Raw genomic sequence first — 10,906 nt, forward strand, 5'->3', positions numbered from 1 at the left:
GAGCCTCTTGGAGCTTTAGGTGTTTTCGCTGAATAAACACTTACAACGCCCGGTCTGGGAATTGAAACCGCGATCCTATGACCGCGAGTCCGCTGCCTTAACCACTGGGCCATTGTGCCTCCACTGCGGATCATATATACAATAGGAATTGAGATTTGCTGACACCGCAAGAATTGAAGTCAATCTTCTGTCAATAAGTTAAATTAGAAATATTAACATGTCTTCTAGTAAACAAAAACGTAATTTTCGCAAACGGCGATGTTCATCGTCATCCGAAAGTGCTGATGAAGATGCTGAATCTGGGAATACGGATCAAATTAAGTAAGCCTATTAAGTATCTTATATTTTACTTAGGGATGTAATTATTCGAAAGCTTACAAGAAGTTATAAACACCAAATAATTCTCGTGTGTATATATTCGTCTCCCTATGGCATTTATACATTTATGCGAATTATTATCTAGCAAAATGTAAATTAACCTGTCCGTGGAGGTTGTTATTTAATTGCAGAGTACATGTACATGTATTCTTGATACTTTAACGAAATGTTTTTAGTTCTAAGCTTGCAGATTGAACATATCTATAATCAAAGGCATATTCAACTTTGGGCATCTCATTCTTTTTGCGCTACTATGTATTTAAAAATGCATTATATAGTTTGAGAATCGTTGGCTGCTATTTCAAACAGGTCGAGCGATCACAAAGATGCTCCCAGATGAGGTTTCCGTAAATGTGACTGATCACTAGGAATGCTGTCAACTGTTTAGGAATGGAGAAAGATAGGGCTTGGTGGGACAAACACAGGCACACACACAAATATATACATATATTTGGGCACTGTCATGGTATTAGCTGTCAGAATTGAAAGTAGAACTGACAAGGAACGTTACTGCTGGTTTGAGTTGATTCTTTGGCTACTGACTAGCCGGAGCTATCTATCTGTCTGTTTGTCTATCTCACTATCTCTCTATCTCTCTCTCTCTCTCTATCTATCTATCTATCTATCACTCGTTCACCTCTGTTTGTGTCCGTAGAATTTATCAAATTAGAAAACGCAAATTTAATATATATTTTCTGAAATTGCAAATTATTTAAAATATAAAAATATAATTTTCAACAGAGAATTTATCAAAATAGAAAACAAATGAAGTTTGAAGTTTAAAAATAATAGGATCGACCACTCACGACTAGCTAGCGCGGACGCGCGACTGCGCGTTCGGGACCACTCTGCTTTAGTAGTACCCTTATACTCTGTGTGATTTCAAACGCATGGATATAGGTGTCAAATTTGTTCCAATAACTTTCGAGTGATAGATAGATAGATAGAGAGAGACAGACAGATAGCTCGCTCCGGCCAGTCATGGTATTAGCTGTCAGTAGCCAAAGAATCAACTCAAACCAGCAGTAACGTTCCTTGTCAGATTTTTCTACTTTCACTTCTGACAGCTAATACCATGACAGTGCCTCGTAATACATAGGTATTTGCGGCCGGTCCCTGTTTTTGAGAATAGTTCTCCCTCTCACTCCATCAGTCCTGAAATTATGCATACTAATCTTTCCCCTAACTAAGCAATAATAATAATAATAATCCTTTTTACTACAGGCACAAGGCCTGAAATTTGTGGGGAGGGGACTAGTCGATTATATCGACCCCAGTGTTTCACTGGTACTTAATTTATTGACCCCCAAAAGGATGAAAGGCAATGTCGACCTCAGCAGAATTTGAACTCATAACGTAAGGATGGATAAAATGTCACTAAGCATCTTATTTTAGTTTCTTGTTGCAATCTTTCATTAAATATTATGCTAATATAATTTGATATTAGAAATAGTGTGAAGGTACGTGGCTTAGTGGTTAAAGCAATCGGTTCACAATCATAAGGTCGTGTATTCGATTCCTGGTGGCATGCTATGTCCTTGAGCAGGACACTTTATTTCATATTGCTCCAGTCCACTCTGCTGACAAAAATAAGTAGTACCTGTATTTCAAAGGGCCAACCACGTCACATTCTGTATCACCCTGAAAATTATGTTAAGGGTATGCATGACTGTGGAGTGCTCAGCCACTTGCATGTTAATTTCACATGTAGTATCAACTGGAATCCTCATCGTCGTAACATGGAGTGCCAGTTTTAGAAATATTAGGTTGTCCGGAAAGTTGTGAGCATTTTTAAGCTAAATCTTTTAATGATTCATTGAACACACCTGGAATGTAACACTTTGGCGTTGCTTGAAGTGGTGGTGCATCTCTTCTTTGTTCCTCACTAAAAATAGATTCATCTTTCGTTTTGGTTACCCGTTATTGACATTTAAAATAGATACCCCAAAATTTCATATTTGTGTTGTAATGCTTATCTTTTTTAAAAAAGGAGTAAATGCTGCAAAGATTTCCTGCCAATGAGAAACATATTATCAATGTCCTTATTCTCTCTCTCTCTCTCTCTCAAAAAAAAAAAGAAAAGAAAAAAGACAACAAAATCCCATTATATTAACTGTAATGACATAACCTCAACTTTATAGTAAAAGCAGCAAAATCTCTCTCAAATCAAACCCTACTGTTTTAAAAAATGAAATTACCCATTTTATAATGCAGTCCTAGATACACTGTCTGAATAAAGAGTGGATGGGTAAGGACCAGAATGCCTTTGATCATAGGTTTGCTTGATCAGGTTTATTTGGGGCTAAACAGCAACAACCATTAAGACAAATACTTTCATCCAGAAGGTGAGTCTGAGTAGGACTTGACGTATTGATGTTGCGACTGACATTATTACTTCAAGTAAAACATAAAGTACCATCATCATCATCATCGTTTAACGTCCGCTTTCCATGCTAGCATGGCTTGGACGATTTGACTGAGGACTGGTGAAACCAGATGGCTACACCAGGCTCCAATCTGATTTGGCAGAGTTTCTACAGCTGGATGCCCTTCCTAACGCCAACCACTCCAAGAGTGTAGTGGGTGCTTTTATGTGCCACCGGCACGAAGGCCAGTCAGGCAGTACTGGCAAGAGCCACGCTCAAAATAGTGTATTTTACGTGCCACCTGCACAGGAGCCAGTCCAGCGGCACTGGCAACGATCTCGCTCGAATGTCCTTACATGTGCCAGGGCACAGGTGCCATCACGATTTCACTTTCGCTTGCCTCAACAGGTCTTCTCAAGCTGAGTTTCTGTGTAGGACCATTAAAACAAATATTTTCATCCAGAGGGTGAGTCTGAGTAGGGCTTGACATATTGATGCTGCAACTGACATTGTTACTCCAAGTAAAACATAAAGCACCAATAGGAAAATATTAAATAATCGGATAAAAATTTAAAACTAAGAAAATACAAAAATACCAACTGAAAATATAATTCTTTTAGCTTTTGACATGCATATCAACATATACACACAAACACTATGTAATTATATTTTTTAAATGTTTTCTGTGGTATTCACTTAGAAATGTTACATGGATTTTATTGCAGAAGCAGTATGATTGATATAAAATTGCTTCAGAAATTGAGAGAAAAACCAAGAGGAGTTAATGCAGCCAGTTTAGCCTTTGGTAAAAGTACAAAAAAGGATGAAATTGAAGCTGTATGTGTAACTGTTTACTTATTTATTCTTTTAAATATTCTTAATAATTTCTTTTATTTTTATTTTTTTTTTCATCTTCCCATCATTGGTTAAATATCTATGAATAAACATTTTCTGGTTTGAATATTTGAGAAGGAGGCCATTGTCATGGTGTTAGCTTTTTCCACGCTAACGTGGATTAGATGAGAATCGCTGAGGCAGAATTCTATGTTTGGATGTCTTTCCTTTTGCCAATCCTTATTCATTTCTAAGTAAGGATTGGTAACAAACTATTGAATGGTTAGACATGCTCTTATTATAGACACCAACAATGATTAGCCTTGCCCTATTAGTAATGACATTGTCTCTGTTAAATGTTCAATGTCAAGATACAGATGGCAACACACACGTACACACACACACACATGTATGTACATACATACATACCTACCTACATACATTCATATGTACTTATATATGACAACACTCTGTATAGTTTCTACCTACCAATTTCTCTCATATTGGTCAACCTGAGACTATAGAACACAGTTTCTCACAGTGTCGTGTAGTGGTACTGAACTCAAAGCTATGTGCTTTCAAAGCAAATTCTTAACCATACAACCATTAGAAATCTGAAAACAAAGTCAAATAGGTATGTAAGTCAAATGATATTTTTGTTATCAGTTTCATTGAGTTGGTATTTAATTTATATGTATATTTACACATAGCATAACATATTTATGGAATTTGTTCATTGAAAATGTTTGATAATTTGTAAAGGTCTTTAAGAAATTGATCACCATTTTCCATGCATTTCCAGAGTGACCCGTTCAAAATGAAAACTGGTGGAATTGTTGATATGAAAGCTTTAAAGAACAGTGTGTAAGCACAATCTCATTTTATGTCAATCTGTATTTAGAAATGCTTATAATTGATTAATTTTTGTTTACTTGTTCATATTGGTTTCATTGGTTATATTAGAGAAAAAAATGAATTATATATTTTGAGCAATAGAGTAATGATGAGTTAGTACTTTTTAACTATTTTATTGATTTTATCAAAATAGTGTTTATTCCAATAATGATTTAATTATTATTGCTTTACCAGAGCAAACTACAAACTAAAATAATTTAATAACTAATATGGTAATATATGAGTGATTATTTATACATTTCATCTTCAGATCACTGCAAGGAGGTGATATAGAATCAATAGGAACAGCTTTTGCTGCTGAGACAAACATTCGAGACGAAGATGCAGAAATGTAAGCATTATTTTAATGTTTTTTTGTGTGTGTGCATGTGTGTTAGTCAGAAGAAGAATGGCAGTGCCAGTGGTCTTTAAGACCTACCACACTTCTAAGGTCAGTGTAGTTGACACTTAATTTGAACATCTATAGGCAGATGTTTGCTGGATCAAGCTAAATATTGCAAGGCTTTCAATCTTGTATTTACTGTTTCTATCTTGATTACATTTTTGTCCAAAATAATGCATTTGACGTCTGAAAAGAGCTGAAATATTTTGTCTTCTCCTTTTTTAACTAAAACAGGCAAAGGGTAAAGACCCCCATTGGTCATGAATGACCATGGAATTGCACCTACAAAGTTCCTCTCTGAGGCACAAGTCCAGGCAAGGTTGTTTATGGAAGACCAGCAGTCGTCCATGCATAACAGCCTCCCCTCTCCATGCCACCAGTGTTATCCAAGGGAAAGGCAAAGACTGATACAACTTGGCATCAGTGTCATTGCAACTCATTTCTACAGCTGAGTGAACTGAAGCAATGTGAAATAAAATGTCTTGCTCAAGAACACAACACAAAGTTCAGTCTGGGAATTGGACTCACTGCCTCATGGTTGTGAGCCCAACACTCTAACCACTGAGTCATGCGCCTTTTTTTTAACTACTAAATATATATATATATATATATATGTATATGTATATGAAGTAAACATAAATGGCATTTAAAATTTATGACAGCTGTTTTGGTAGAACTTTGTGTATTTAATGCAGTCATAAAAGATTACATCATAATATGCCAGTACCATGTGATTAGCCCTTGTGCCGGTGGCACATAAAAGCATCCACTACACTCTCAGAGTGGTTGGCATTAGGAAGGGCATCCAACTGTAGAAACTCTGCCAGATCAGATTGGAACCTGGTGCAGCCTTCTGGCTTGCCAGTCCTCAGTCAAATCGTCCAACCCATGCTAGCATGGAAAGCGGACGTTAAACGATGATGATGATGACAATGATATAATAATCCACCATCATCAGGTTAAATTTTAAACAGGTGAGATGTATGTATGTATGAATGTATGTATGTACGTATGTACCTTCACTTGCACTCAGATATTTCAAAAATGGATATGAAATGTTTTAACCCTTTTTTTTATTAACCTGCCCAAGACTGCCCCTTGTTTCATGATACAAGCTTCCTGTTTTAAAGTGATCTAAATTAAAACCTTCAATCAAAATTCCATGTTAATTTATGTTCCAAACCCTGGTTTAATAATAATTGGGTTATTTTATGAATTCTTCATCATTTTCAAAATTAGTCGAAATGAAGAAATATAGTAAGAAAAGGATTAACAATTTCTTTTGCTTGTGTCACTTGAAAACTGTAATGCAGTAATATTATAGGGTTTAAAGAAAATGAAATATTTTTTTTAGCTACTTTTGTACCTTCTTTTCTTTTTCCATTTTTTGATAGGTTAAAATATGTAGAGGAAGAATTGGCCAAGAAGAAAGGGCATGTTACAGAGAAAAGCCAAGAGAAGTAATTTTTTTTTTTCATTTGTTCCAGTCATTAGACTGTGACCATGCTGGGGCACCAACTTGATAACAATACAAAATTATAAAATAGTTTTACTTTTCAAAATGAAACAAAACCAATAGTAAGATGGAAAATGTTTGGCCTGGTGCAGCCTCCTGGCTTTGCAGACTCCAGTCGAACCATCCAACCCATGCCAGCATGGAAAACGGATGTTAAACAATAATGATGATGATGATGACGACAGCTGCCGCTGCCGATGACTTCCATTTTATTTGTTTTTGAAAAGTTTTGTCCCACTTTCTTTTTATTTGTTAAGGCTTTGATCAGATCCTTACTATGACACCATAAACATTTCGAAATTATATTTCCGGTCATATAAACCACTTTGAATATTTTTTTAGCAAGTTTAAAGTGATTTCTTTTGTACCGTAAACCATTTACCATTTCTGTGGAGTCCCCCTTCCCTTGATGCTCTAAGCATGTGCTTATTTTGCTTAATGGTTAATCCAGCACTGGTGGAGAAGCAAACTTCTTGCCACACAGCCCCATCTGCTCCTGTTGTTCTAAATATGAAAATATTTGAAAAGTTGTTTGTTGCTTATCATTCTAATTATAATATATGTAATAAAAATTTCATGAACTACATCAAGTAAGCTAGAGATTGACTTCCAACACAAGGTCTTGTCCTTTTTGTGGTGTTGACATCACTGAGAGCTATACCAGAAGAGTGCAATCTCCTAGAAGGGCTCCTCCTGTGTTGGACAGGTCAAATAACAGAGGCCAGACTAATATGAACCCCCTCTTCCCATAGGTCAAAATGGGTTTGTGTAGGGCCAACACCTCTACTTTAGAGAAAACAAAGTTACAGAAGCATCAATGGCAATTCAAAACCAACATAATCAGAGAGAGGAAGGCTTTCCCTCAAGAACATCAAGACAATGTATAAAATGGGAAGAACTCAATAATGGCCTAGACACCATTTTGAGCAAAGGGCTAAAGTCAGTAGATATGTATCTAAGCTTATTTTAAGAATTGTGATAATTTTAGAATTATTTATCACAATTTATTTTAGTGGTTTATAAATTTCTAGTTGTCATTTTACTTTCAATTTAATCTTTAATTTTTTTTTCAACAGACAAGCTCATGCAGAAGATGCACTTTACCAACTTCCTGAAAACCTAAAAGTTGAATCATCTACAAAGAAAAGTGAAGACATGTTGTCAAATCAGATGCTGTCTGGGATTCCAGAAATTGACCTTGGAATTGAGTATGTGGCAAATTTAAATTCTTTATATATAAATATATATATTGTAATGAAAATTTAACTGCCTTCCTTGAAATACCTATCAAGTTATTCTTTGTAATCATGAGTCTAGTATATTTATCATGAATTTCTGAGATCCTTTTTTTCTTTCTTTCTTTCTTTCTTTTACTTGTTTTAGTCATTTGACTGCGGCCATGCTGGAGCACCGCCTTCAGTCGAGCAAATCGATCCCAGAACTTATTCTTTGGAAGCCTAGTACTTATTTTATCAGTCTCTTGTGCCGAACCACTAACTTATGGGGACGTAAACACATCACCATCGGTTGTCAAGCGATGTTGTGGGGACAAGCACAGACACACAAACATATACACACACATACATATATACGACTGGCTTCTTTCAGTTTCTGTCTACCAAATCCACTCACAAGGCTTTGGTCAGCCCGAGGCTATAGTAGAAGACACTTGCCCAAGGTGCCACGCAGTGGGAACGAACCCGGAACCATGTGGTTGGGAAGCAAGCTACTTACCACACACCTACTCCTGTGCTCATTTTATGCATGTTTTTCTTTCCATTGCAACATAGGTTAAATGAAAGCATATTATCAAGGCATTGTTTTTACCTGGATGGCCTTTCTGTCACTATTTCTTTCCTGGTTTTTAGTAAGAGATTTTTTGTTCCACTCATCTTCAAAAGAACAGAACCACTGGACAATTTGTTGACCTGGAAATATCAACAGATGACACCAACCCTCAGCTCAGTGCAGAATGTAAACATTCACACTGACTCAGACATGCACATACCCTCATACCTGACCTGGCTCTTGGGTGCCTTTAATAGGGTCCATTCTGTAGCTAGCGTTCATGCTGTGTTTCTAGTTTAGAGATAACTTTTCTTCTTCTTGCCAATCTTAGGGGCTCTGAAAAAAAGGACATTGGTGCTTCTTGACTAAGTGAAGGTACATGGCCCAGTTGTTTACATGTCGTACTCACGATTTCAAGATCATGGTTTCAATTCCTGTACTGGGTGGTGCATTGTGTTCTTGAGCAAAACACTTCATTTCACATTGCTCCAGTCCACTCAGCTGTAAAGGATAACCATGTGATGGACTAGCATCCTGTTCTGGAGAAATTTTGTGCCTTGAGTCACTTGTATGCCATGGAAACTGTGGCCCTTGTTAGTCCTCAGACTCAAGACAGTACTTCTTTATTAAATAAAAAGAAAGAAAGACACTGTAAATCAAATCCTTAGATTACAAAATCAGTTCTATTACTGCGCCTTTTAAATATAACTATCTCTTTTGTTAATATTTCACTTGCATAAAGCAGCGAGCTGGCAGAATTGTTAGCATGCCGAGCAAAATGCTTAACAGCATTTAATCCATTTTCATGTTTTGAGTTCAAATCCTACTGATGTTGACTTTACCTTGCATCCTTTCGGGGTCAATAAAATAAGTACCATCTGAGCAATGGGGTCAATGTAATTAACTTACTCCCTCCCTCAAACTTGCTGGTGTGATGCCAAAATTTGAAACCAGTATTTCACTTGTATTATTTTTTACAGTGCTAAAATTAGAAACATTGAACATACAGAAGATGCCAAACAGAAGCTTGTTCAAGAAATGATGAAGAAGAAAGACAGTGAAGTCTCTGAATTTGTTCCTACAAATATGGCTGTGAATTTTGTACAACACAATCGCTGTAAATATCTAAAGTTACTTCTTTGTTTATCTTTTTCCTCTTACATTCTCATTTCAGCATGACTAAAGTATGAGTGACTGCCTTAATTAATTTGCTCTGTACTTGTTTTTTTGTTTTTTATCAGTAACTATATATTTTTCAAAAATCTCCTCTATGTTGAGCTTTTTAAAACCTGTATCTATTCAGGTTTCCTTGCTTAACAGTAATAGAATGTTTATGTATGTCTTCATCGTTTTAATGTCCACTTTTTATCAAATGGAGTTCAGTGAGGTAGATTTTTGATGGCCAGATGTCCTTCCTGTCACCCACCATCACCTATTTCCAAGCAAGGTAATATTTCGCCATGGCCAGACACGTTTTCACAGAAAATTTGGAAATGAATGAATATCACAGCGACATTCATTTACTACTGTCACACAGTGTCAAGACACAAACACACACTCACACATGCACAATGATCTTCTTTCAGTTCCCATCTATCAAATACACTGGCAAGGCTTTGGTTGGCCCTGAGCTATAATATAAGGTGCCATGCCATGAGATTGAACCTGAAACCATTTAGGTGGCAAGCAATCTTAATAATACTGGTATGTCTGCACCTGCATGATGTCATATGAATATTTTTTTTAAGCAGGCAAAAGACCCTGGAATGTGACAATTGGTCTTTTACCAAAATTATTAGCAGCAATGAATGAAGAATTATTAATTTCCGTTTATTTTATGCACAAACATTTGTTATTTTATGGAAATTGCTTAAAGTATTGGTAATATTATATAAACACTGAAATGTTTAAAACCATATTTTGTCATTCTCTGCTTTTTTTCCTGTTTCTATTTATAGTTACAATTGAAGAAAGTGGACCTCGATTAAAAGACAAGCATTTGCTTCTGAAACCAAAGCTTCTCAGAGTGGGAGATGCTGAGAAAATTGGTGAAATGGATAAAAAATGTGAGTTGTAATTCATTTATTTTATCATACAATGATATCTGTGTAAGAGCTAAATAAAATTTTAATAAAACTGGTTAGATGGGTCATAGCATTATGAAGCTAGTTAAATAATAAAGTATGTGGGAATGGCAAATATTGATATTTTGGTAGATAATTTATGTGTGAGATAACATTGATAAAATGGATACCTACATTAGTAAATTTCTATAATTATTTATATTTATATATCTATTTTATATTCATGGAACAATTTAAGCTCAGCTCTGTGAGCTAATGAAACCCTCATTTACAGAGGTTCTGTTGACTCCAACAATGGATTATATCTCACTGTGGTGTCTATTTTACAGTTAACTCAACTGAGCCATTGGGAATGTTTTTTTGTTTTTTTTAATCAAATTTTTGCAAGTAAAACACTGCAGGACCAATTACTGTATATGAACAAATGATTTTTATGACTGTTGGTTAGAAAGCATTTGTGACAGCTGAGAAAAAAAGAAAACAAAAATAGGTTGGGGAAGATAGAGAAAGAAGATATAGATAACATTAGCAGTTGGCTTCAGAAAAAACCAGCTCAACAACATGCAAAGTTGTGTATAGAACAAGATGGCATGAAAGCTCATGATTATCAATGCCAATAAGCATGGCACATAAAGAGAGAATC

At 35.7% G+C, this 10,906-nt stretch overlaps 1 protein-coding gene across 1 annotated transcript in view; it reads left to right on the forward strand.

Moving 5' to 3' along the window:
• The window catches only part of LOC106870170 (splicing factor C9orf78 homolog), a 14,370-nt gene continuing 3,464 nt past the window's right edge, over positions 1-10,906 (forward strand). The window contains exons 1-8 of the mRNA XM_014916167.2: positions 1-321; positions 3,470-3,581; positions 4,381-4,442; positions 4,744-4,824; positions 6,270-6,335; positions 7,468-7,599; positions 9,160-9,296; positions 10,138-10,245. Coding sequence (XP_014771653.1) covers positions 218-321; positions 3,470-3,581; positions 4,381-4,442; positions 4,744-4,824; positions 6,270-6,335; positions 7,468-7,599; positions 9,160-9,296; positions 10,138-10,245 — 802 coding nt within the window. The 5' untranslated portion in view covers positions 1-217. The remainder of the gene's footprint in view (positions 322-3,469; positions 3,582-4,380; positions 4,443-4,743; positions 4,825-6,269; positions 6,336-7,467; positions 7,600-9,159; positions 9,297-10,137; positions 10,246-10,906) is intronic.

The sequence above is a fragment of the Octopus bimaculoides genome, chromosome 5 (genome assembly GCF_001194135.2).
Source record: "Octopus bimaculoides isolate UCB-OBI-ISO-001 chromosome 5, ASM119413v2, whole genome shotgun sequence".
In the NCBI taxonomy this organism is placed as follows: domain Eukaryota; kingdom Metazoa; phylum Mollusca; class Cephalopoda; order Octopoda; family Octopodidae; genus Octopus; species Octopus bimaculoides.